Here is a 25,752-nt window from a genome sequence, read left to right on the forward strand (position 1 = left end):
TTGAGTGGACAATGTGGCAAAAACTTTTCACTGAACTCTTTATTAGACCAGTTTGAATTTCAAAGACTTCATTGTTTGAAAGTTTTAAACATGTGCTACTTAGCCAGAATTGTGTGACCCAATTGGTTTAGTCTTATTCTTGAAAAAAAATGACATAGTCTAGTTCTAGATGTGCTCTCTTAAAGAAATGTTTTGTGCATGCATCCATGTCAGTTACTCTTATTAGTGGAGCATCAGCTTAAACTTGGGGTGTTCTGAAGTTTCCCAATTTTTGCTTTTGCTCTTCATTTGGTGAATATCAGTCTTGCCTAAAACATGCAATGATTTTTCTTCTACCTGCTGAATTGTTTGAGAAGTTTGAATCTTAATTAGTCATCTCCACTCAGGCTGGGAATTACAATTGGACCACTAGTTCCTAGTCTGTGCTTGTCAGGTTTGACTGGATAGAACTCGCATGAGAAAGTCTTCTACACCAGAAATAGTCCAAAAAGTACACTCCCCCCAAATCACAGGTGCTTGAGCAACCCAAGAAAAGATTTTACTTATATAAATTCTGGACAAAAGGGGTTTGCAAGGAGCATTCATTGATTTGAAGAAGTCCTTATATTGTCTCTTGAAATCATCCCCTCTCGTCTCTTTAATGCTAAGAATTTAAAATGAAGAGGCGGCAAGCCACTTTCCGCATACCCCAGTGCCCTCCCCAACCTCCACACTACTTCTTATGAAATTGAAATCTAAAAATCTAACCTCTGCCTGCCATTCTTCTCTGAGAATGACTGTCAGCGTAGTTACATGCTCCTGAGGGTGGGTGGAAGGAAAAGGGGGCATGGTTGAAAGCTGTGTGTGTCTGTGTAGCTGAGAGGAAAAAGATGAGCATGCAATATCAAACGTATCAGGGAAACGTAATGGCTTAATTACAAAGGTCTCCACAGATGATGACTAAAAATCTTCATAAATTTGTCAAAGCACTGTAACAAAAAAAAAAGAGAAGGGTTTAGAAGAGGTAAAAAGGAACATGCATATTCAAAGATTTCACTGCCTTTTAAAGACATTGGCAGCACAAATATTAGTAACCTTTTTTTAACGGCTCAAAAATTAATTATCTGTTGAAACACCCTCAGACAACACTGACAAGATTTCCTGAAGCATCTCTGAGTGTCAACCTTAACTTCTTAACATTGACCATCAGTTACCAGCAGAGACCATCTGAGTTCTTCCACCCTAGCAACCTCATTTTAGTTAAAATTGACTGACTGGCTTGAGGCCAGGTAGAATCCACTTTTATTTACAGTTTCTGTGGCCCTTCCTTGCCACAAGCATTAAGGGGTAAACAGAAGAATTTAAACATTTTTTTGAAGTGTCTGTCTTTGAAGCTTTTATACGCAAATTAAAATGTCATTTTGAGACCTCAATGATAACTAAAGTTTTCTTATTCAGGATAGCCTTGTCCCCTGTATTATACTGTTGCACATCACAGATGGTGTCCCCTGAATTCCATTTTCTCCCAGGGCAGGCGCCTGTGGCTTTTTCTTTTTGTTTGGCCTCTTCAAGTTAATGACCTCCTGTCACTTGTTCCCATTGGCTTGCAGGTAACCGTGCATATAAACCTCTGAGAATGCAGATGACACTGCTTAGGGAAAATGCAGTGATTTTGATAAAGTACTTATAGGGCTCCGGGCACCACTTATAATAAGTCTATTTCCCTGGACTTTATTTGTCCTAGGTAATAAAAATTTATAGACTTATTTACCATTCTTCTTCATAGCTATCTCTCATTTCCTAAACAAGCATGAATGATAAACAATTTCTGGGATTTAATACTCCCAGTAATGTCACTGAAGGCAAATTATGCCATATAACATAAAAATACTGCCACAAAATAATGATAAATATTTAATACGTAGTGACTGTTTGTTGAGATTTATACATATTATGTCACTTTTTCTTAAAAATGACTATTACACAGAATCGAAAAATCATGGTTCAGAGATCTTATAATCCTGGTCCAATATAACAGTTAATTATTAATATAGCCAGGATTGAACCCAAAAATCAGAGCCAAGTATCTTATCACTCTCCATAGTACATATGATCACCTGGATACCTTAAAGGAATACTTGTTGAGGGGGTCAAAAAATGTTTCTTTGGCTGATACTATTTTAGAGGTTTAAGTGCAAATCAGGGGTCCAATTTTTTCCTACAGATGTGGGTGTTTTGGGATCATTTTCTAACATGGGATGCATTCACGAAGGTCTCCACTGCTGCTGGGGACGGGGCGAGCAATGAACAAGAGAAAAGATAGTGGGTGTAGAATGAAATTTATCAGCAGCAAGCTGGTGATTGGAAAATGGAAGACTCACATCCCGGAAAACCATCTTGCTTGTAAGGGTCACAAGGAGCAGCTTATACAAGGGAAATCTATTTTTCAAGAGGGGTGGTTGCCAACTTGTGGGCACCAGAGTGTTCAGTGAATTTCTTGGTGGACTCATCCTCTGAGGTTCCCAGATTTAATGTGCACATGCTCTTTCTTGTCATCTCTTTTTGGGTGAATGAAAAGATAAGGAAAGCCTTTTTTTGGTTTCTTAAGTGGCCCCCACTGAGGAGAGTTTGCTATTGAGAAAGATTTTCATGTGGCTCTTCATTTTCTGATGGTCACTTTGGGAGGGTGGCAAGAGCATTCCCTACCACAAGTCATTATGAGGCAATGGCAGAGAGTGATGTGCTGACAGTCTACCTAGGCCAGAGAGGCTTGTCCAGGCCAAGGGCCCAGTCTCCTAAATCTGCCTTTTGTTGCATCAAACAACAGAGTGCCCAGGCGGCCCTGCAATTCTGACTAGATTAAATTACATATTCCAGTGCCTTTCTCCTTAGTTCAATTAATATGCTGCACTTAACTCAGGAAAGTTGTTTTCTCATTAGATTATTCAGTTATTACAAAAGTCTATGAGTTTGTAATAGCCAAATGGGAAATATGCATAGACTGAGGTTTAAAGACACAAAGCTTCTGGTCCTGTCTTCACACTCCCTCTTCCTCATATTTTCCAGTCCTTAAGTTCTTCACAGCCTGATCTCTTAGCATTGCAGTGGGGAAGTAAGGAGGTACACTTCCTAGGAATTATTTATGAAGTATTTGGCCATTGAGATTGAATTCACTTTTCAGATGTTCTCCTCTACTCCAGAAGTCCGGGGAAGGGGCTAGAATCATCAACCCTCATAGGCTTTCTCATCTAGCAATTAAAACCTGTTCTTAAATGCACCCATGAATTCTCTAAATACTCCTCACCTGCATAAATATCTTTATCACTATCAACACTTAGAAAATTCCAAGGGTTTTTGAAGGAAGTTGTGAGCTAAGAACTTTGGACGAAAGCCAAATATACATGAGAAAATATTTGAGTTATTTGAATGGGCAAATACACACTGGTCTTATAAGTCAAATTTTGACTCTACTGAAGGAAACAAATGGGTAGTTTATTTAAGAGTTTTTCCAATCCATAAAATTGAAATGTGCTGACATTTGTCTATCAGATGTATCCTGGCTCTTGCTTTGTGCTTCCAGAACATTCAGTCTTAAATAATGTGAGTGTGGTGGACAAATCTCATCTTTCTAATTGAAAATAACTGTCCTGTATTCTAATAACAAGTGGAGAGTGAGAGAGATTGAACTACACTAAAAATGACTTTCGAATACAGTAGTAATCAGACTTACGCTTCTTCTTTGGAGATTAAGGAACACTCTCAGTATACCACATAGTGTGTACTAATTTCCTTCTTCATAGACCAGTATGGATATTAAGGAGAGTTGATTAAAAGTCAAGGTTGGTGTGAGGAGGTAGAAAATCCAGATGCACCACAGAGTTCTTTGATAAGAATTCTTAGAGAATCTACATATACATTTTTATTAGCTCATAGAAGCTTAAATACTAGGATGCCTAGGCAGAGAAAGTGCTTAAAATTCTCCTATGTTGGGAAATGGCAAAATGCCATTTGTAAGATAATGTGGAACTGTTCTTATGTTTCATTTGTTTTTTTCTCATTCACCCACTGAGTGATGACTATCAGTAGCTGTGTTTAGCAGCTGTTAAACCAAGCATTCTTCTGTCTTAAATGTTCCACAGCTAGCACAAAAGAAAACTTTTGTATGAATGATAACAGAATATGACCTTTAAATTATCAAACTGCATTTTGTATTTTGTTATCAGCTATCCCAGTGGCTTTTTATTTCTGCCTAGTGGATTTTGATATGATACTTCAGCTTCTTTCCTTTAAGAAGCCAATGGCATAGAAAAGCTTTGAGAACAAAGTGTAAATTGCTGATCTTTCCACAAAGGCTATGAGATCCAAAATATACAAGTTAGCTTTATGTCTCATTGATCTGATGGACCAATATCCAAATCAAAACATTTGACCGTAAGTGCCTAATGGAATAAGTGCTTTCACTAATCCCTGTATAAAGGCGTACTAGCTATTTTCATGTAGTTGAACATAAGAGAGGAAGATGAAGGGAGAAATGTCTTAAGCCACTTAGAGGTACTTAAAGCTTCTAATTTCTTCCCTAAAGCACTGTTCAGCCCTGCAGTAGATGGCCTGTGTCCTTTTATGCCAAGCATCACAGCAGTCTCACGTGAAGATATTGTTTCACGGGATACAAAGCCTTGCTGTTCTGCATGAAGATCTAGGATGTCATCTGGCGCTTTAGTCATGAGCTCTCTGGTGCTTTAGTCACGGCTCTCCCTGAGCAGTCTTTGATCACTTCTACTGTATAAGTCCAACAGGCTCATTGGCAGCAGCGTTTTGGGTGCATTCCCTTTCCTGCGACACCATTATGCATTGGATCATTTGTTTCATTGTCACAAAATTAATTTTTAAGGAAATGCCAGATACTCGTAGTATAGCTATATGTCTAGCATCACTGACGTTAAGTTAAAATAAGAAGATCATTTTTCAGAACTTAATTCTAACACCAAAATGTTCAATTTTGAATATGATGCTGAATTTCTTGACAATTCCTTGTGTTTTATTTAGTCATTGTTCATAGATCTCATGTTACTAGGTACACATAGTATCGATACACTTTTATTCATATATTTAAGTATCATTACACTTTTATTCATATATCTAATTATCCTTAAATAGATTTTAGCTGCTGTTAATTTCAAAAACATGTAGTTTGTTTATGTAACAGAGAAAACTCAATGATAAAACTTGTGGAGTTTATTTTTGCATCACAGCATGCTGTATCTAGTTGTTGTTTGATAAAAATATTTAAACAGAGACCTGGGTAAAAAAAATTCTTTGTGTTCAATCCTATCTTCTTTGTTTTTACAAATCCACTGTCTTCTCTGAACTTTTTTGAAAACTGTAGTTCCAATGGGGTAAATCTTATACAGAAACAAAGGTATTTACTATCCTGAGTTTCTATTTAGCTTTCCTCATAATTGCCTCATTGTTCCCCAAAATGCAGTGTTTTCAACAGTGAGAGCTATGTGATATATTGCTTTGTGCCAATCATAACATGTTCAGAAACAGAGTCAGCCCTAACATATTGATATTGACTTCATCGAGCGTGTTTGTTTCCTAATATCTAAGCTATAGAAATGAGGGATTGATTATGGAATCCAGAAGGAAGTTGAAGTATTGCCTAGGAGAACATGCAGGTTTTCCCCTTAGGTATCAATGGGTGGCAAGAAAGCTCTGGGTTCCTGAGGATGTATGAAGACAACAGTAGAGAATAGAGATAGGCAGGAAACAGCATCAGTGCCAAGATGGCTTTAACATGCCGAAGCCAACAGTGCATAATAAAGACCCTGAATTCTTCCTAACCTTTCACTGAAGGTCAGCACCAAAAGCTAATCATATGGAAGAGGGTAGCACAGAACAATATGCTATGGAGATGTCTCCAGATCCCAAAGTCACCATGCATTTAAAAGATATTAAATTAACCTCAGCTGTATAAACCATACTTAAAATTTTAGAATTTCTGCAGTGACACCTCATGTTCTATACCACTGATTTTCCAAGACTAGCATACCACATTTGGTGGTACATAAAGAAGAAGGCAACCCATCTTGGGGAGAAAAGAAAATATATGATATATATGTAAGTTCACAATGCTCAACCTGTTATACCTTAGATTACTTTAATCTCTTTACAAGGGCTTAATGGCTCCAGGGTGAAACACAATGATCTTTACACTTTCCTCTAGGGACATTTTCACTGGATCATTTTTAGTGGAGTATTCATAACAGACAATACACAATAAATTATTTAGGTACTGCTTTGGGACCGTGGTCTGGGGGTCAGGGTGGAAACATTTGAAATACGATTCTGGGAAGATGTAATGGTGGTGGGATTTGTGTTGGAATATTAAATTTTACAAATTAATGTTACTGGGCCCGCTCGAGCAAATGTGAACCACTTTATAAAAATTAGATTTAAATTTAAAAATTAATAATAAAATGATAAACAAATGAATAGCAAAATAAGCAAGTCCTTGGTGAAGTATTGTTAATCGGACTTGTCTAATAGTATATTGATAAAGGCAAGGAATGAACAAAGCATCTTATGTCTCACGTTGTTCCAAATGACATCATTATTAAAGGAAGAAAATTAAGTGCCATTACTCACTGGCACCACAGTTGTAATAGATCTTTGATAACTTACGGAGAAATTAAAATATCCTCCTGATGAGTTCTCCAGGATTTAGGAAAGATTGCTGAGTTCATGTGCTCAAGAGAGCAGAACCTCTATAGATAATACCAGACATTTTCAGTTATATAGGAGAGTGCTCAAAGGATTAAATGGAAGAGGTTGAATCTTTATGACTCAAGGTCTTTGAGACGTTGCTTTAATCACTTTTCCATGGAATCATTTCAGAATCAGGTATATCTGCGTTCAAATGTTTCCTTCATCTGTTATTAATGACACAGCACTAGTTATATCATATTTGCAAGCCTCCATTTTCCCATGTATAACATGGCAGCTATTTACCATCTGGGACTGATATGAAACCAAATGAAATAATCTGTATAAACAATAGTAGCACAATGAGAAATACATGAGTTACTCAGTACATTTATCATTTTCCTACTTTATGGTGCACTGGGTTTTATGCAATTCTTTTATCTATAGCCTGCATTCTTACTGAAAAAGCAGGATTTTCACAATGCACAAATCTTTGCTGTAAATGACTAATTGGCTTGATGCTATTGTCAGAATATGAGCGCTTTTTAAATTCTGGTGGTTGGTAGGCATTATTCCAGGATCTTCAAAGCCCAGAAGGCAATTTAAATTGTTTGCTGCTATATATTAGTTATGATTTGAGCACACTCATTTGCCTTCCTGATACAAGTTTTTATTTTTCCCACTTACAAAGCTGTTTTTCTTCCTGGTTGAGGACACACTTGGTGTTACTCAGGGGCTCTCCTGGCTCCTTGTCAGGGTCTTTCTTCTGGAGATGCTCAGGGGAATTCGTGGTGTCAGGGATATGGCCTGGACCTTCATGTGATACACACAGATCATTAGGCTATTTGCTCAACCCCTGTCACAAAGATTTAAGATTTATAAATTCCACAATCTTATTTTCAGACTCCCAACTATTCTACTTAGGTTAAATAAAAAAATGGTTTTCATTACTAACGGTTATTATATTCATTGCTGAAATTTGGAAACAAATGATCTAGGAGAACCAAAAAATTAGTTGATGAAAGAATCACCAACTAAAATGAGTCTAGTGAAAATATCTGGGGTAATTATATGTATGTCTGAAGATTCATTGACTCTAAAACATACACTGTTCTTTAAAGAATTGAAAAACTTTTAAAAAATACTTTTAAACAATGGGGTTTGCAAAGTTGTTCATGATGATTTGTTACAGACATTCAATATTCTAACACCAATACCACAACCACTGTCACCTTCCCTCCACCATTGTCTCTATTTGCCCAATGACCCCTCAAGTCTTCTCCCATGGCAGGCCCACAAAAATAATTTCTTGTATATTGCTTTTTACCATTAAATGGATAACAGGATGATAACAAGATATTTTCACAGAAGAAAATTTGCAAAAAATTGTTGCATGTCACCATGGGAACATTAGGCCTTCCATGTTAATGTTTTTGTTAGTTGAGACTGCTTGGTTCATGCATTACATCGCATTCAATCTGGTATACTACTACTGGGATGTCAGTGTTGTAAAGTTTTGAGATGTGCCCACATCTCAAAACTTTACAACAAAATGAAATAATCATTCAAAAACAGACAAAATATCCAGAACACCCAGAATATTTACTAGGAAGCCTTCCAGAAGTACAGGGATGGGTAGGGAGGTCACCACTCCGGACTCCAAAAAGGCCTGGAGTTTTCAGCCACAAAGACCCATATACCTGAAGTTTTGGCAAATCAGGTTCTTTGAGGCTCAGTCCTGAGGCCATGGGGTCTGGCCAGAAGCATGGAGGTGGCTTTGGGGTGTGGAAGCAGCTCTCAGGGCATTGCTGCAGCAAGAGCTGGTCTGCCCCACTTTGAGACTTCCCCAGAGGGACAAGGCTGGATCAGGGCCAGTAGATGCGCTTACACTGTGGCAGCGGTATAACGTGTTATTTAGGCTGAGTTATGAAACACTGAACAAATGTACCAGATACGACCTCTGCATGCAAATATCCATATAGAATCAATTGCATACATTTCATTAATTATAATGATGAAATAATTCTTACCAAAGTTGAAACTTATCTAAAGATATCTGAAGAATATGTAATGTGAACATCTTGTTTGATTTGGTGAAAGGGACTTCTTCTGACAACATAGAAGCTTATATTTAAAAAGGAAAGAATTGAATTGATCAGACTCAGGTGTGTATGAGAGAGAGAGAGAGAGAGAGAGAGAGAGAGAGAGAGAGAGAGAGAGAGGGAGGGAGAGAGAGATGAGCAGGGAGAGAGAGAACCCAGAGAACCCATGAACATACTTTTGTGTGTGTGCGGGATCTGAGGTTTTGAGAAATAGAAAGAAAGAGAGGAGTATGTGTCAATTGTTGTAGGATCCACCACACTCCATCAGTTCATTGATGTCAGTAAAATCATGAGGTGTCAGGGATTAAACCCAGATTTTTGCAAAAATAAGTCAACTGCTCTACCTTTTGAGCTACATCCAGGCCTGAAATACAGATAATTTGGAAGGAAAATAGAATGAATGGGTTACCCTAATTGAATAATTTAAGGTAAATCTGAGTAGGTAGAGTTTAGAGTTAAAAGTAGTTCAATAGGGCTGGAATGATAGCACAGCGGGTAAGGCGTTTGCCGTGCACGCAGCCGAACCAGGTTCGATTCCCAGCATTCCATATGGTCCCCTGAGTACCGCCAGGGGTAATTCCTGAGTGCAGAGACAGCAGAAGTAACCCCTGTGCATCTCCGGGTGTGACCCAAAAAGCAAACATAAATAAATAAATAAAAATAAAAGTAGTTCAATAAAATTTGAAAAATAAAAAATGTATCTACACATATGTATACATATACATGCACATATAAACATTTTAATAATGTAATAATATAATGCAAAAGTCAAATTAGGACAGTTATGTATTTTACTGATCTTGTTCCTTAAAGAATTTCAGTAGTTTCCATAAAAAGTCTATAAAAATTCATGTGTACAGAATCTTATAATCACTCAGTTTGTGTGTTTTTCATAACAACCGCATTTATTGTAATTAATTGGATATCATATGCTAAAGCTTTTTTGAAAACCATGGTTATATGACACTATATCAATCATGTACTTTCCTTCTTTGGTGCAGGAATATATCAAAGATATGTTCTTATTTCAAAGAAAAGAAGAGTTCTAATTTCTCTCTACATATGCATAGCTCTTTATAGTTCTTTTGTGTTTCTTTCTCCAATATAAAAATATCAGAATATTGAAGTCTTCAGATAAAGCAAGTATTTTTATTACTCTAGACAAATTTTGGCCTTGTAACACTGCTTCATAAGAATTCTTTTTACTCCAATCATGGTACTAATTAAAGTGAAAATAGCTTTATTTCTAAGGAAAATCACTCATTGCGTTGAAGAATTATGGAAATGAGAAAAAATTGTATTAGTTAAATCCATATAGCATTTCTACTAACCAGTACTCATAAAACTGTGATTACAGTTCTTTTTCCATTTGTTCTTTTCTTTTCTTTTTTTTTTCTGAAGGAAAACAATATTCATCTCCATTTTATTGCTTAATTTCTTGGCAATGTACAGGATCAATTCAAGTGTTTTAGAGGCAGGAAACACCATCCTCTTTTTTTGTCTTTCTAATTCTTTATTATTATTATTATTATTAGTGAAACACATGAGGTACAGTTGTTGACCTTAAAGTTTTTGTACTTGGGTTTCAGTTATACAATGATCGAGTATTCATCCCTCCACCAATGCCCATTCTCCACCACCAATGATCCCAGTAACCCTCCCACGCCTCCCATATCCCCATCTATCCTACATCTGTGGCATCCCTTTTATTCTCTCTCTCCTTTTGGTTGCTGAGGTTTGCAAAAGAGGTATTGGGTGGCAAACATGTTCGGACTATAGTCTACTTTCAGCAACATCATCCTTTCTTATATATTAAAAGAAGACACAAACAAGAACTGTGCTGCTTGTATTTCAGCTCACTGTGGTTAAATAGAGAAATAACATAGACCTGGAGGCAAAATAGACCTGGGGTAGCACTAATGTTGAAGATGCATAACACTGGGGAAAAACTCAATTTAATCATCACTAAATTAGAAAATGTTTAATTGTATATACCTTCTGAACCACTAAGGCTTGAGATAACGTATCTATATGTGTGGTTAGTCAGAAAACCCTTAATTTCTGATGGAATTACATCATGGTAAACTTTTCACAAGTTGAAGATACTGTAAGTCAAATTGCATTTAGTATGCCTCAAGTACTAAGCAACAAATCTGAGACTTGCCCACCTTAATCCTACTTTGCACACATTAACCTAGAGATTGACAAAATTGCCTAATAGACAGCCGATTTTATAAAGTATTGAACATCTCATTTAGATTATTGAGATATTCAATAGTCTGGAACATCTCACTGAGTGAAAAGGTCTTGGTGTGGCTGTATGAGTTTTCCATTAACACACACACAGCTGAAAGCACACTGGATCTGAAGATTTTTTTAAAGCATTGATCGAAAAATAATTTGGGTGATGAGGATGCTGTAGCAACATGGCTATCAACTTCTCTTTTTTCCCCATGAGATTTGGAAGATGGTTGGTAGAAGCTTTTATATTCTTCATGACTGTGGAGGATGAGCAGTTATGGCTAGTTTTCACAGCTAAATAGTAGGGAGTATCAGTATCCTGGGAAAAGATCAGAATGAAAACTTTTATTCATTACAGCGTCTAGTACAGCTTCTTGTTGAATATAGCTTTTGCCCCACTGTAGACTTGAAAAATCATAATAGAACCATCATATATTAAAACCTAGCACATTATAGGTCCTGAAATGCTTTTTGAACTTATTCTTCTCTTTAGAAAGTTTCTAATTTATTTTAGATGAAAGCTGCTGCCACTCATCTCCATATTGACAGTTACCCTTTGGTCAAGCTAGGGAGAAGCCTTATGACTAGGAAAGGATTTCTTTGAAGCTTAAGTTTTTTTTTTGTTTTTTTCCTTTTTCTTTTTTTTTCTTTCTTTCTTTTTTTTTTTATAATTTATTTCTTTATTGAATCACTGTGGGAAAAGTTACAGAGCTTTCGGGTTTAGGTCTCAGTCATGTAAATATCAAACACATTTCCCTTTACCAATACTTACTTTTAACCGCGAACCCCAATAGAACCCCACCTCCCACCCCTCCCAATTCCTGTGAGGCAGATGAGTTCTAGTTAATACTCTATCTACTTTGACTAGATACATTGTTTCGATAGAAGATGCACCATTATTGTTTAGAGTTTACGACCCCGCCCCCCAATCAGACATGCTGAAACAGCGTTGTGAAATGATTTGCTTTCTACAGCTGGGTTTAAGAATAAAATGATTTTAAATAATGATTTTGGATTTCTGCTATTTTACTTATTAACCCTGGAAGTATTTCTATTAAAAGTTAGATAGTTAAGAGATTGGTTTCTGTGCTCTGGAGTCGTGGCCGTGCCGGAGAGCTGCTCGTGGGGGGCAGCTGGCGACCTCGGTGGGGCGTGGGGGACGGCCCACAAAGCCCCCCTTCCCATGAGGCCCCTGCCGCTCCCCGCCCGGCTCAAACCTGCTGTCCACAAGGCTCCCGTGAGGCCGCCATCTTTCTTTCCAGAGAGGAGCGGGCGAATGGGGCAACACCCTTTCCCCTCCGGGCAGGCATGCTGGCGCAGTTTAACACATAGTCCATTTGCTTTTCTGCTCCAAGCGGGTGGCTTTCTGTGCTAAGTCCTTGTGCTTCCGGGGCCGTGGCCGTGCCGGAGAGCTTTCCATTTGTTCTGAGTCCCACCGTAAGTTTAACTCCAAGTCAAATACTTAAGTTGGATCACTGCTTGATGCTCACTTTGATTATCTGAAATTATTCTTGTTTCCTTGTAGTCAGCTGCTTCATACACGATCCATGTTCTACTGTATGACCAACTATTGTTAGATGGAAAAATTGACTCTCTGGGATTCAACAAAAACACTGGCTATTAGCAGGGAATATAGCTCAGCAGGCTGGAGCACATTCAGAGTAGCAGACCCACATTTGATCCTCAGCACAACTGGGAATGACCACCAAGCACTGAATCCGGAGATGCTCCCAAACTAAAACACAAGTGAAATCAACTGGTGTTTGGTATATACACAGTCTGAAAGATCAATTTTTTTTATTCTTCACTACTGTATCCATATTTGAAATACTCATTGTTATACTTCTTCCCTAAGTGATGCTTATAACTGTCAATTGATGTGGTAGAGTTAATATGTTGTATAGGAACTTCCTCTTTTCAAAAATACTTAATCCTGAGGCTAAGGGTATGTCTCAGTGGGGCAGCACTTACATTTTGTGTGAAGTTCTAGCGTTGATACAGCACTGCAAAAAGAAATAATCATTCAAAAACAGACAAAATGAAATTACCATTGGAGGCTTCTATGGACAATTTAAGTGTGTTTAGCTGAAGAACCTAGAAGAAATGTATATATTCTTAAAGTCATGTAGTTTCCAAAAACTGAGCAAATGGGAAATAAAAAACCAGTCAATAACAAGCCAAAAAGAAGTAATAGTAAATAAAAATCTTCTCTAAAATAAAAGCCGTGCATCAAATGGGTTCACTAATGAGTTCTACCAAATTCTCAAAGAAGACATTCTAAATTTAATCTTTAATCTCTTAAAGGGCTGGAGTGATATCACAGTGGTAGGGCGTTTGCCTTGCACACAGCCAACATGGACGACCCAAATTCGAATTCTCTGCCCCTCTCGGAGAGCCCGGCAAGCTACCGAGAGTATCTCGCCCACACGGCAGAGCCTGGCAAGCCATCCGTGATGTATTCGATATGCCAAACACAGTAACAACAAAATCTCCAATGGATACATTACTGGGCCCGCTCGAGCAATCTCTTAAAAAATATTAAAGAATTAGAAGTCTTTCCTAACAGTTCCTATGAAGCCAGTATTACACAAATACCCCAAACTAATCAACATGCTTCTAGAAAATTTCAGACCAATTCCCCTATCAAAATCAACACAGAAATCCTAACAAAAATCTTACTGAAATAATCCACTATATTATAAAAACAGCCATGCATCACAACCATGTGGAATTCATTTCAGGCATGCAAAAATGGCATGTTAATATAATATACCAAATAAATGAAAGGAAGGATAAAAATAGTGTGCTCATATCAATTGATGCACAGAAAACTTTGACAAGATCTAACACGCATTTAAGATGAGACCCTCAAAAAATAGGGGTGAAGGAAATCTTCCTCAAGATAGTAATGGCCATCTATTTTCAAAGCCATAGCAAATAGCGTTCTTAATGATGAAAAACTGAAAGCTTTTTCTCTGAGATGAGGCACAAGCAACGATACCCTTTTTTTCCCACTATATTCAATATAGTGTTAGAAGTCCTACCTTTCCACACTCATGGTCAAAGTCAGCCAGCATTTGTGCCCGTTGGCTAATGTTTGGTGTTATTAGAGTGATGTCATCAGTGAAGCGGATGTGGTGTAGTTGCTGACCTTCTATCTTCACTCCCATTCCTTCCCATTCCAGTCATCACATGACATTCTTGAGGGTGGCACTAAAGAGTTTGAGTGAAATGGCATCAACCTGCCGAACCCCTCTCTTGACATGGATGATCACTTCCTTGTAGAATGGTGAGATCCTGGTAATGAATCCATAATACAACTCATGGAGGGTCCTGATGTATTGAGTTTAAATGCCCTGTTTGGCTAGGGCTTCGATGACTGCTTCAGTCTCAACAGAATCAAAGTTCTTCTTAAAATCAATGAACATTAGACAGAGTGGCATCTTGAACTCCCAAGAAACCTCAATGAGCTTGGTTATCGTGTGGATATGGTCAATCGTGCTGAATCCTTCTCAGAACCCAGCTTGCTTGCATCGTTGTCCTTCATCTAGTGTTCTGCCAATCCTTTTCAGGATGACTTGAGTGAACAGCTTGTACATGACAGACAACAGGCAGATTGGGCGATAATTGCCAATGTCATGGATGTCTCCCTTACTGTACAGTAGTACAGTCCTGATGGTTTTCCATTGGATGGAACCTTGCATTCAGACAGGTAGCATGTGAAGAGCCGATCCAGGGTGTTGATGAGTATTGATGGCAGATTTTTCAGGTGTTCGGGTCTGACCTTGACTGGGCTGGGTGCTGTTCACTTCTTTACTGAAGAAATAGAAAAGGAGTCATACTGATAGTATGACTATTTGCAGATGACATGATGATGCATAAGAATTCCACTAAAAGTTTGTTATAAACAGTGAACCAGTACAGCAATGTAGTCAGCTACAAAGCCAAGTCACAAAAATCTGTCACACACTTACATGCCATAATGAACTAGAAGACAGAAATCAAAGAGTAAACTCCATTGAAAACAGTGTTCAAAACATAAGTATTTAGTAATAAATGTAGCAAAATATTTGAGAGAACTGTATCATAAAATGTCTATCACTTAACAGACAGAATGTGAACTTTGGAAGTGAAAAAATATTGCTTGTTTGTGTATTGGAAGAATAAACATTGTCAAAATGACTGTCTTGCCTAAATTATTATAGAGATTAAGTGCAATATCCTGATCTAAATTAAGATTACATTCATCAAGAATTTAGAACTTTCAATAACAAATTTTCTATGAATCGTTAAACACTGAATTGCCAAAGTATTAGTGAAAAATAAGAAATGCGGATATATCTTATTACCTGAATTGAAACTGTATTATAAAGCTCTAGTGATAAAATAGGCATAGTATTTGAATAAGGACAGATGTCAGACTAATGAGTGTAATTAACTGCCCTAAAATAAATCCTTGGATCTATGTTCAAATAATTTTTGACAAATGAGCTGTGCATGATGTGAAATATAGATAATCTCTTTAACAAATGGTGCTGGTAAGACTGGATCGCCACATATTAAGAAATATGAAGTTGGATCCATATTTCACACCTTACAGAAAAGTAAATTAAAACTAAGTCAAAAATTTGGCATTACACCCGCTCCTCTCTGGAAAGAAAGATGGCGGCCGCACGGGAGCCTTGTGGAAAGCAGGTTTGAGCCGGGTCTGGCGGGAGCGGCGGGGACCTCATGGGAAGGGGGGCTTTGTGGGCCGTCCCCCACGCCCCACCGAGGTCGCCAGCTGCCCCCCACGAGCGGCTCTCCGGCACGGCCACGGCCCCGGAGGCACAAGGACTTAGCACAGAGAACCAGCCGCTTGGAGCAGAAAAGCAAATGGACTTGTGTTAAACCGCGCTCCACCAAGCCTGCCCGGAGGGGAAAGGGCGTTGACCAGCCCGCCCGCTCCTCTCTGGAAAGAAAGATGGCGGCCGCACGGGAGCCTTGTGGAAAGCAGGTTTGAGCCGGGGCTGGCGGGAGCGGCGGGGACCTCATGGGAAGGGGGGCTTTGTGGGCCGTCCCCCATGCCCCACCGAGGTCGCCAGCTGCCCCCCACGAGCGGCTCTCCGGCACGGCCATGACTCCAGGGCACACAAACCAATCTCTTAACTAGCTAACTTTTACTAGAAATTCTTCCAGGGTCAATAAGTAAAATAGCAGAAATTGAAAACCGCGCGGCCGCAATAACGGCCGCGCGACATCATTTTATTCTTAAACCAAATTGTAGAAAGCAAATCATTTCACAACGCTGTTTCAGCATGTCTGATTGTGGGGGGTGGGTCGTAAACTCTAAACAATAATTGTGCATCTTCTATCGAAATAATCTATCTAGTCAAAGTAGATAGAGTATTAACTAGAACTCATCTGCCTCACAAGAATTGGGAGGGGTGGGAGGTGGGGGTCTATTGGGGTTCGGGGTTAAAAATGAGTATTGGTAAAGGGAAATATGTTTGGTATCTACATGACTGAGACCTAAACCCGAAAGCTCTGTAACTTTTCCCACAGTGATCCAATAAATAAATTATAAAAAAAAAAGAAAAAAGAAAGAAAAAAATAAAAAAAAAATTGGCATTAGACTAGAAACCATAAAGGACATTCAGAAAAAATTTTACAGAACACTACAAGATTTTAACCTCAAAGACTTTTAATGATATGACCATTTACAAAGACAACAGGAACAAAAATTAAGTGGCTATATCACATTAAAGATGTTCTACGTGGAAAAAGAAACATGAGGTAAAACTATAAGATGCCCAGCTGAGTGGAATAAATTATTTGTCCTTAACTCATCAAATGAAGCTTTAATATCAAAGAATATAAAAAATATCATAAAGATCCACAGCTAAACTCTAAAAACCCTATCAAAAAATAGGGAGATAAAATTTACAGGTACTTCTCTAAAGATGAAAGACATGGTAAATATACATATGAGTCACCATCATTTAGCACCAGGGAAATCCAAATCTAGACTTACAATGAGATGTTATCTCACACCAGTGAGGATGACACAGATCCAAATAATGGGAACAATCAGTGTGGGCAGGGCTGCGGTGAGAAGGGAAAAAGAAAACCCTGTTCACTGCTCAGAGGAATATTGTTTGCCTCAACTCATATGGAAAAAATATGAAAATTTCTCAGAAAAATATAAATAGTTTCCATATAACCGAGCAATTCCACTTCATGGTATCTAAAGCCAGAACAAAAGAAAACGCTCATTCAAAAGGACATATGTACATTGTTATCCATTGCAACCTTTTGCACAATAGCTAGGTTATGGAATCATTGTAGCTGTCCAACAACAGAAGAGTGAATAATAAAAGTTTGCTGTATACACAGGGGAATATTATGCACCTGCAAGGAAAGATCAAATGATGTATTTTGCTGAGACTTTGTTGGAAATGGAGAATCGAGTGTTAGGCAAAATCTGAAGAAGAAAGATAAATGCTAAATGATGTCACTAATCTGCAGTATGTACAATTTCAGGCCAAGGGAATGAAAGATCTCCAAAACGGCGGGGATGCCCAAATGATTATAGTCACTAGATTACAAAAATAATAAGGATAGGGGAGGAAAGAAATCTGGGGGACGTACAATGTGATGGGCGGGAGAAATTAGGGACAGCCCTCAGACACATTGGTGATGTAGAGCTGTGATATATCTATATATCTGAACCGAACACAAAACAAACAAAACTGACACTGTGATATCCAAACTACAACAACCAGACATTACAATGTACCTGTGAAGGAGACAAACTTGGGAAGGAAGTTAACACTGGTGGTAGTTGTGATTGAAACATTATGTGACTTAACCCAATGACGAATAACTGTAAATCACAGCATCATAATAAGAAATTATTTTTAAAAAGTAGAAAACTTCAACAGTGAAAAGAAAACTAATCCTGAAACTAGAAGTGTTACATGTTATAGTTCTGTTAATAATTAAAGTACTGAATTCTTCAGAAACTAAAAAAAAAAGAGAACAAAGAACAAACAAATATTACATGGTTTCATTAGTTTACAGACATATATGTTGCTGGTTTCATTTTCTATGGAGATGCCAAAATATTTAATCTACATAACAACTACAAAAAATCTAAATGGCAAACTTATTCTCCTTTGTCTGAGGGTAAAGGAAGTATGAGAAAATTATCATTAGCTAAGTGTTCAATAAAAAACTCTTTTTAGAAAAATTATTTATGTGCTTTCTGGACTAAAAAGCATATAATATTTATGGAATCATCTGTCTACATTGTGTGGGATATTTATTCATAAAGTTATGTTTCTTTTCTTATTTGTTTGTTTGGGGCCACACCAGTGGTGCTCAGGATCCAGAGCTTACTCCTGTTTCTGTACTTGGGGATCACTCCTGGCAATGCTCAGTGCCCAAAATCAAATGTGGGTCAGTGCATGAAAGGCAAATTCTCCATCCACTGTATTACATTTCTGACCATGAAGGCACATTTCTTGAAAATGATCATCTTTCACACTTATCTCTGCTGCTTGCTCTGTCTTCTCATTGCTGTTGTCACAAAGCTTAGGTACAGGTATTAATTACCCTTTTTCTAGGAACTCTTATTTTAGCTAAGTCTCATCAAGACTCTTTAAATACGACCGCTAAACAGATAATCTATTCTATTTCAAATATATTTATTGTTCTCTGAGTCAGTCAAAGGTCTAATGGTAAATCATATAATGCAATATGTGCACACATGTGTACATGTATGTGTATATACATAAATCCCAGTGTACATTGATGTGCATCATATATATGTGTACATATATATGAATTCATATGATTTATGTGCTTCTTTTAGTTATTCATAAAGAATATTTAAAGCCATCTTTTCCCCGCCTTTCTTGGAATTTTTCTCTACTGTTCTAGAAATATGAACAACAGTCATCTCTTTGCCTCATGGAGTAGTTATAGCAAAGAAACAATAAATTAAATGAATATTGTAGAATAAGAGGAGCATAGCTACATGTATTTTTTTGGTACATAAGTATTAGTTTTAAGAATTGGGGGATGATATACTTAGGTCATAGTCATTGCGATAATGGTGTCACAGAAGCTACCACAATTAAAAACAAGATTTTCTTCACTACATAATTTTACCAGTATTTTATGGGAAGGTTATATGATTGCAGTTATGAAAACATTGAGAATATAAAAACAATAGCAATACAAATAACTAATTTATAAAGCTCCAAAATTTGGTGTAAACTTGTCAGTTGAACATATAGTTATAAAGTCAATTATTTGGTGCATATATCAAGAAGTAGGAAAACAAAGTTATACCTTTATCAAAATTGGGGACATTTGGGAAGTCTTCCTGAGCAAATTTGGAGAATAACAAGAATATTCTATCAATGATTTTTTTTAACTAACTGAAAATGGGTACGTGATTGGAAATGGACTTTGAGGATATATTTTAAAGCAGACGTCACAAAGGCTTGAGCAAGAGTACGATTGGAAGAGCCATGCATGAGACTGACCCAGATTCAATCCCGGGCATCCCATATGGTCCCCAAGCCCCACCAGGATCGATTCCTGAGTGCAGAGTCAGGAGTAATCTCTGAGCACAGCTGGAGATAGACCCCCAAAACTTTCTTTAGAAGCTGCATTTTGAAAAATTATATAGAAAAATTAATTTTAGAATGATTGCAGGAGTCTCATGTGATAAAAAGGGGTCAAGTAAGGCAGTCATGGTATGCTAAGAAGTAGGGAAGGTCATTAGGTATAAGTTTAAGAAAGTCCTCATAAACCTCCTTTGGGACTTCAGAGGGTTGTTTTTTTCTTTTGTTTTGTTTTGTTTTTTTGTGAAGTGAATTGAAAGGTTTATACTAGAACAGGGACGTGATTAGTTATTCCCTGGCATGCAGAGAATGAATGTGAGTGATTGTGAAAATGGTGTGTGGAAGTCTGGAAGTCTGTTCATGTGTAGAAATAATAATTAGACAAGAGGCTATTTGTACCCATGCTTTGCATGCTGTAACGGGAACAGTGAATGCTTTCTTATGGAAGCACACTAGCATGGAAAGCAGCATAAGGAAACATCTCATTATAAAGTTGCCAGGAATTATAGCAGTGTAGACTTATATGATGGTTGGTCAACAAAGAAGTGACCTGAAAACTGGGTATGTGTTTTAGGAAAAAAAGTCATGATTTTCTATTAAAATTTGCAAATAAACATTTTGACATAAATATGACATATATTCAATAATAACCACACTGCCCTAGCTTGACCAATATTAAATTTATTAAATTTATTATACTTTTCCATATATATACATACAGCTATATACGCATATATAAAACATGTGCACTCTTGTTAAAAATAAAGTTAGGAACTGCTTTGTCCTGCTTTAAAAAATTGTCAGTATACTAAAAGAATAATTTCATGATAAAATAACATTTTATGACATTTCATCATTGCATGATGCAGAAAGATACAAATAAATTTCTTAAATATTTGTTACTTTTGGTCTACTTTGACATTTACATTTAAAATAAAATAATAGTGAGTGAAGACTTTTTCAGTCATATAAATATTTAGAGGATAAGCTTATTAAGTTCTAAACCATAGTTATTGTCTATTTATCTAAAACTGTTTGACCGCTATCATGTTGGGTTTACTTGGTAAGTAAAATGATGACTAACTTAAGAAAGCACTTATAAATTATCCTAAACCTAAGGGACAAAAGTATATGTTATTGCATTTCCTTCAAAATGATCCAGGCTTTTCTTCTAGGCAGTATTACCAGGCAACATTGCTTTGACTCTAGTGTCCTCATCTGAGGTATTTCCAAAATGTTTTTAGCTCAAAACCCCATTTTAGTTCACTCTTATACAAAGGTGAAACTTCTGTTTGCAATTTATATGTGTACACACACACACACACACACACACACACTTGAATGAACCCCTAGATACTTTCCAAGTTCTTTAGAGATGAAAATAAAAAGAAAATAAAGAACACACACACACATGTAAGTTTCATTCAGGGCCAATGTAAGCTGTGTTTCTGTCAGATGCTGTATGCAAAGAAGCAAGGTCCTCATGGAGCTCAGTATAGGTACCATGGCTGCTGGCTGGAACTTGTTCCTTAAAATTTTGTTCTTTAGAATAGCTTAACGAAAAGTAGACATCCATGTATGTAAAAGCATTTAAGTTTTGAAATCTCACACACATTTACATGTGAAACTCAAGGAGAGTCCAATCAAGTCACTTTTGTCAAAGCCTTTTCCTCTAACAACCTATCTGGATGGTGCAAGATGTTCTCTTGTGATGTCCAAGTGATTGATGAACTTATTTGGGTGGCAGAGGCAAGAAATATTCTGACTTTGTGGTTTCCTTAAATGAGATGAATAAGAATTTCTATTTTCTGAATAGGACATAAAGTATGCTAGGCCTATTTTAGATGCTTCAGTGTGCTAAAGATGGTATTAAGTTTGGTGTTCATAAATTACTAATCTGGAATAAGAGGTTGAATGTATTTTGAAAACTTAAACCTGTTTCACCTGAACATGTTTAACTAGCTAATAAGAAACATCAAAAAAGCAAAACCCTGAGCTCAATGGTCATTTTTTGGTAAAGCTATTATATGCTGTTTAAATTGCTTGTTCGGGTCTGTCTATAACATAAGTTTAATAACCTAGCTCAAATGCAGATTTCTAATTTTCAATTAACATAGGAATAATTTTGTTTGCTAAAATAAAATAAATGAATGAATGACAAGTCTGAGACATGAAATGTTCTAGGTAGAGCTTTTTAAAATTCCAAATTTCAAAAAATCATGTGGCAACTGTATAGCTCAAGCTTTAAGTATTAACTTTTAACCTTTGACCTTACAGATTTTAACCAATGAAATGTCTCTTTAAACTTTAAAGGAAACAATGATAACGAGCGCCTGGCGATTGCTAGACAGCGAATTCCATATCGACTTGGTCGAGTAGTTGATGAATGGCTACTCGACAAAGGTAAAAAACATTGATTAAAACTTCAAATAAAAAAATAATTTGAACATAACCAAGTAGTACTTCATTGTAACACTAATAAACATAAAAAATAAATTTTCCGTAAAACTAAATTAAAAACAAATTTAAAACAGTAAAATGTAGATAGTCATATTTGCATACCTTGTATAATAATTTCTATACATTTTTAGCCGTACCAGCTGTTTAATAATCTTGCCCTGTTAACTTAAGGTTAAAGGGACTGTTTAATATAATCCACTAACTCAATCTATGAAAATACTCACAGCAAGCATTAACCCAAAACGATAAATCATTCAGAGATTATATTACATGTTCTAGCCTCTAAATTATTAACTAAAATATATGTAGTTCTGATATCTCTATCATGGTCCTGAAAAACAAAACAAAGCAAACTCTGGTTTAAACTCTAGGCTTCTTAAATAGTGGGCAATATGGATTGCCAGTCAAAATGAAGTCCCTTTAACGTTTGCAACCTTCTGAGAGCATTTGGGAACGTGCCCTAATTAAAACTGAACTGAAATTGTGTGCATGCTTTTTATGAGCAGAGATCAATCTGCTAAAACTGGATACTCAATTTGATGATATTGGTTCTGTTGCTGAGGATTGCTGTTTGATGGAAATGTGCCATAATTTCTCCATCGGTTTGTGTATCATTCCTGAAGCCGCTTTTTGTTTTTTTAACATCAGATGCTATTTTTTTTTCATTTTGTTTTGTTTTAATAGACTTGCTGAAAGCCAATCAGAAAAATATTTTTGGAAGTTTTTGTCTCTGACATGCTTAGTATAAACCATGCATTTCTTTGCAGTGTGATTGCCGGAAAAATAGAATAATTCAAATAACAGTGAATTATTGCTTTAAAAATAAACATTTCTAAAAAATAGCATAGAGATACATGTGACCATTATTTGAGTCATGAAAATTTTTACCATAAATTTAAAACTAGATTTCAGCTACAGTAGATTAGTTTCTGCCAGAGGTAATTTTAGAACGACAAATACTTGAAATGTTAGCTGTCTCACATATTTTTTTATTTAAAAATCTAGACTTGAGACCAACAAAATAATATCTTGAGCTGAAAGGGAAAGGGACTCCACTACAAATTTATTTTTAATATCCAGCTTTGATTGGTCTTTTAGCAAAAGCACTACATTTAAGATAAGTTGAAAACTTACAAGTATTTGCCAATGATTATGCATTTCATGGACACCTCATTTATAAGCAATGAATTATGAGTAAAATGCCTCTCTTATAGTTTATTGCTCTCATTATTCACCCCATGAAAGATCTGTTTTATCATCCTTTGTAGAATGTAGAGTTCACAATCAACATTTTTGCATGTATGTAATGTTATTTTTACAGGGCGTCAGCTCACAATCTTCAATAGCCAAGCAACCATAATAATTGGCGGGAAAGAGCAGGGCCACCCCTTCCAGGGCCAGCTCTCTGGGCTTTACTACAATGGCTTGAAAGTTCTGAATATGGCAGCCGAGAATGATGCCAACATCGACATAGTGGGAAATGTGAGACTGGTTGGTGAAGTGCCTTCCTCTATGACAACTGAGTCGACAGCCACTGCCATGCAGTCAGAGATGTCCACCTCAATTATGGAGACCACCACCACCCTGGCTACCAGTACAGCCAGAAGAGGGAAGCCCCCCACGAAAGAGCCCGTTAGCCAGGTGAGTAGGTGCATTTCTTGCCTCCTTGGAAAAATGGGCTGTTTGGCTGATGTGTATCTTTGATGGAGTTGGTTTGGGTTTAGGGACCGCTCCCGGTGGTGCTCGGGGCTTCATCCTGGCTTTGCACTCGGGGATCTCTCCCGGTGAAAGTTATGGGGGCTATATGGCGTGCTAGGGATCAAACCCTGGTCCCCTGTGTGCCAGACCAATGTACTACCCACTTCCGTTAGCTCTCGCCCCAACATGTCTGTTCTAAAGGGAGATTATTTCTGATCTCAGGCTTCCTTTGAGCCTGGTTGAACAATATTCTTAGTCTGATTAATGGAAAGGTGTATGTGTGGTTGATTTGAGGTCTGTGGCCCTTCTCACCTGCTTTGTGTTGGCCTGTTGCTCAGTGATCATTGTAGTTGGGCATCCTTGGTCTAGCTCTGGCTGAGAGTGTTTGGCTAATTGCACAGTGTTTTCCTCTTTAAATTAAAGGAAAAGTAAATTACTGCATTACAGAAAAAAATCTTGATTGTTTAAGCTCAGAATTTCACCAAAATAGAGCGAAAAATCATAAAAGAGAAGTGCCTGCAATAGTTCTATTGTGTTTTAACATTTTGAAACTTTGTATTGGTTGGCATATGGCTTTCATAATAAATGCTAGGTCTACATTTAGTATCTCTAAGAAAAATTAAATTAATTTATTTGAGGACTAAGTTTTGAAAGTTATTCTTGGACTAACACATTTTGAATGATTCGTAGTCTCCTGCTGTTGTCTTCATACAAACCGGTAGTTCTCTGATTCCATCCAAATGTACTTGTTGACTGCATGCTACATATCAGGTACTCATTAATGGCAGGAGACATCAGTTAAGAAAGAGGAAATTGCTGATCTGTGTCACAGATCTTATTGTTTATGAAAAATTACTGGAATGCTGGTGAAATACCGTTGCACACTTCAGGTGTCTGTTACCTTTCTATGTATCTTTTCATTTTTACTTTAGATTTGTAGTTTTATTTGATCCCAAATGGGTTATTTCTTTTAGTTATGGTTTTAATATTGTCTCCATTATTTTTACAAACTCATTTCTATACTCTTATAGAAACAAAATCTTACATTTTACAGAAGTAAAATCACCAAAAGAAAGCTTTTTATTTTTTGAAGTTTCAAGTGTTTGAATATCATAGTGGTAAAAAGAGCAAAATTTAATTTTTTTATATACCCTCTACCACAAATTAATACATGTAGAGTGGAGTAAAAAGAAAAAAATAGACTCTGAGTATTTTTTACTTTGAAATTTAAGAACTAACAAGAAAAGAACAAGAAAATAAAAGGTGTCCTAGGTGGCGGGAAATCACAAAAAAATCAAGACTTCTGTAAATTCATGAACGTAGTATTTCATATATACCCATAAAGACCATTTCTTTTTCTCTCATGTGCATTCCCTCTTTGCAACTTGCTTTTATACAAAAAAAAATGAGCTACTCCATAATGCTCATCAGCATATACACATTGTTGTGTCATTCACAATTCTCTGTACCTTGCAAAGCTGTGGTTTTCATCAAATTTGCATGTTGTACAAATTTCTGTTTAGATTACAGTCATTTGTTTGATTTTTTTTCTTGTGTGAATTTGCAAGATGATTGATAACAAATTTTTTCTATTGGTTAAAAATTTGTGATTTAGATAGATTTATGCATGCCTAATAGTTCAATTTTATATTCTTTCCTACCATTTAATTAGCTGCTTATTACTGAGATTGTTGGTTTAATACTTAAAGATTAGCAGAGTAAGATATACCTGATATAGGAAAATAAAAATTGACAAAATATTTCCTTTATATAAAACAAATCACAGGACAACTTTCTAGGACATTAACAGTTGGAAATTTTCCTATGAATAAAATGGAAATGAGCAGATATCTTTCTTAGTAGTTTTGACTTATTGTTAAATTAAATTTGTGGAAATTCATAGGTAATCCAGGTGCATTGCAAAATAAGAAAATAATTATCAGCCTTGCTTT

General features: G+C 36.7%; 1 protein-coding gene across 21 annotated transcripts in view; it reads left to right on the forward strand.

Moving 5' to 3' along the window:
* NRXN1 (neurexin 1) overlaps positions 1-25,752 on the forward strand; it is a 1,264,827-nt gene that overhangs the window by 1,070,702 nt on the left and 168,373 nt on the right. For 11 of the 21 annotated variants that reach the window (XM_056118460.1, XM_056118477.1, XM_056118496.1 and 8 more), the window contains 2 exons: positions 21,956-22,045; positions 23,424-23,743. In XM_056118460.1, coding sequence (XP_055974435.1) covers positions 21,956-22,045; positions 23,424-23,743 — 410 coding nt within the window. The remainder of the gene's footprint in view (positions 1-21,955; positions 22,046-23,423; positions 23,744-25,752) is intronic. The other 10 variants (XM_056118503.1, XM_056118516.1, XM_056118525.1 and 7 more) reach the window with 1 other exon arrangement.

Source organism: Sorex fumeus, unplaced genomic scaffold (genome assembly GCF_029834395.1).
Source record: "Sorex fumeus unplaced genomic scaffold, SorFum_2.1 ptg000003l, whole genome shotgun sequence".
In the NCBI taxonomy this organism is placed as follows: Eukaryota; Metazoa; Chordata; class Mammalia; order Eulipotyphla; family Soricidae; genus Sorex; species Sorex fumeus.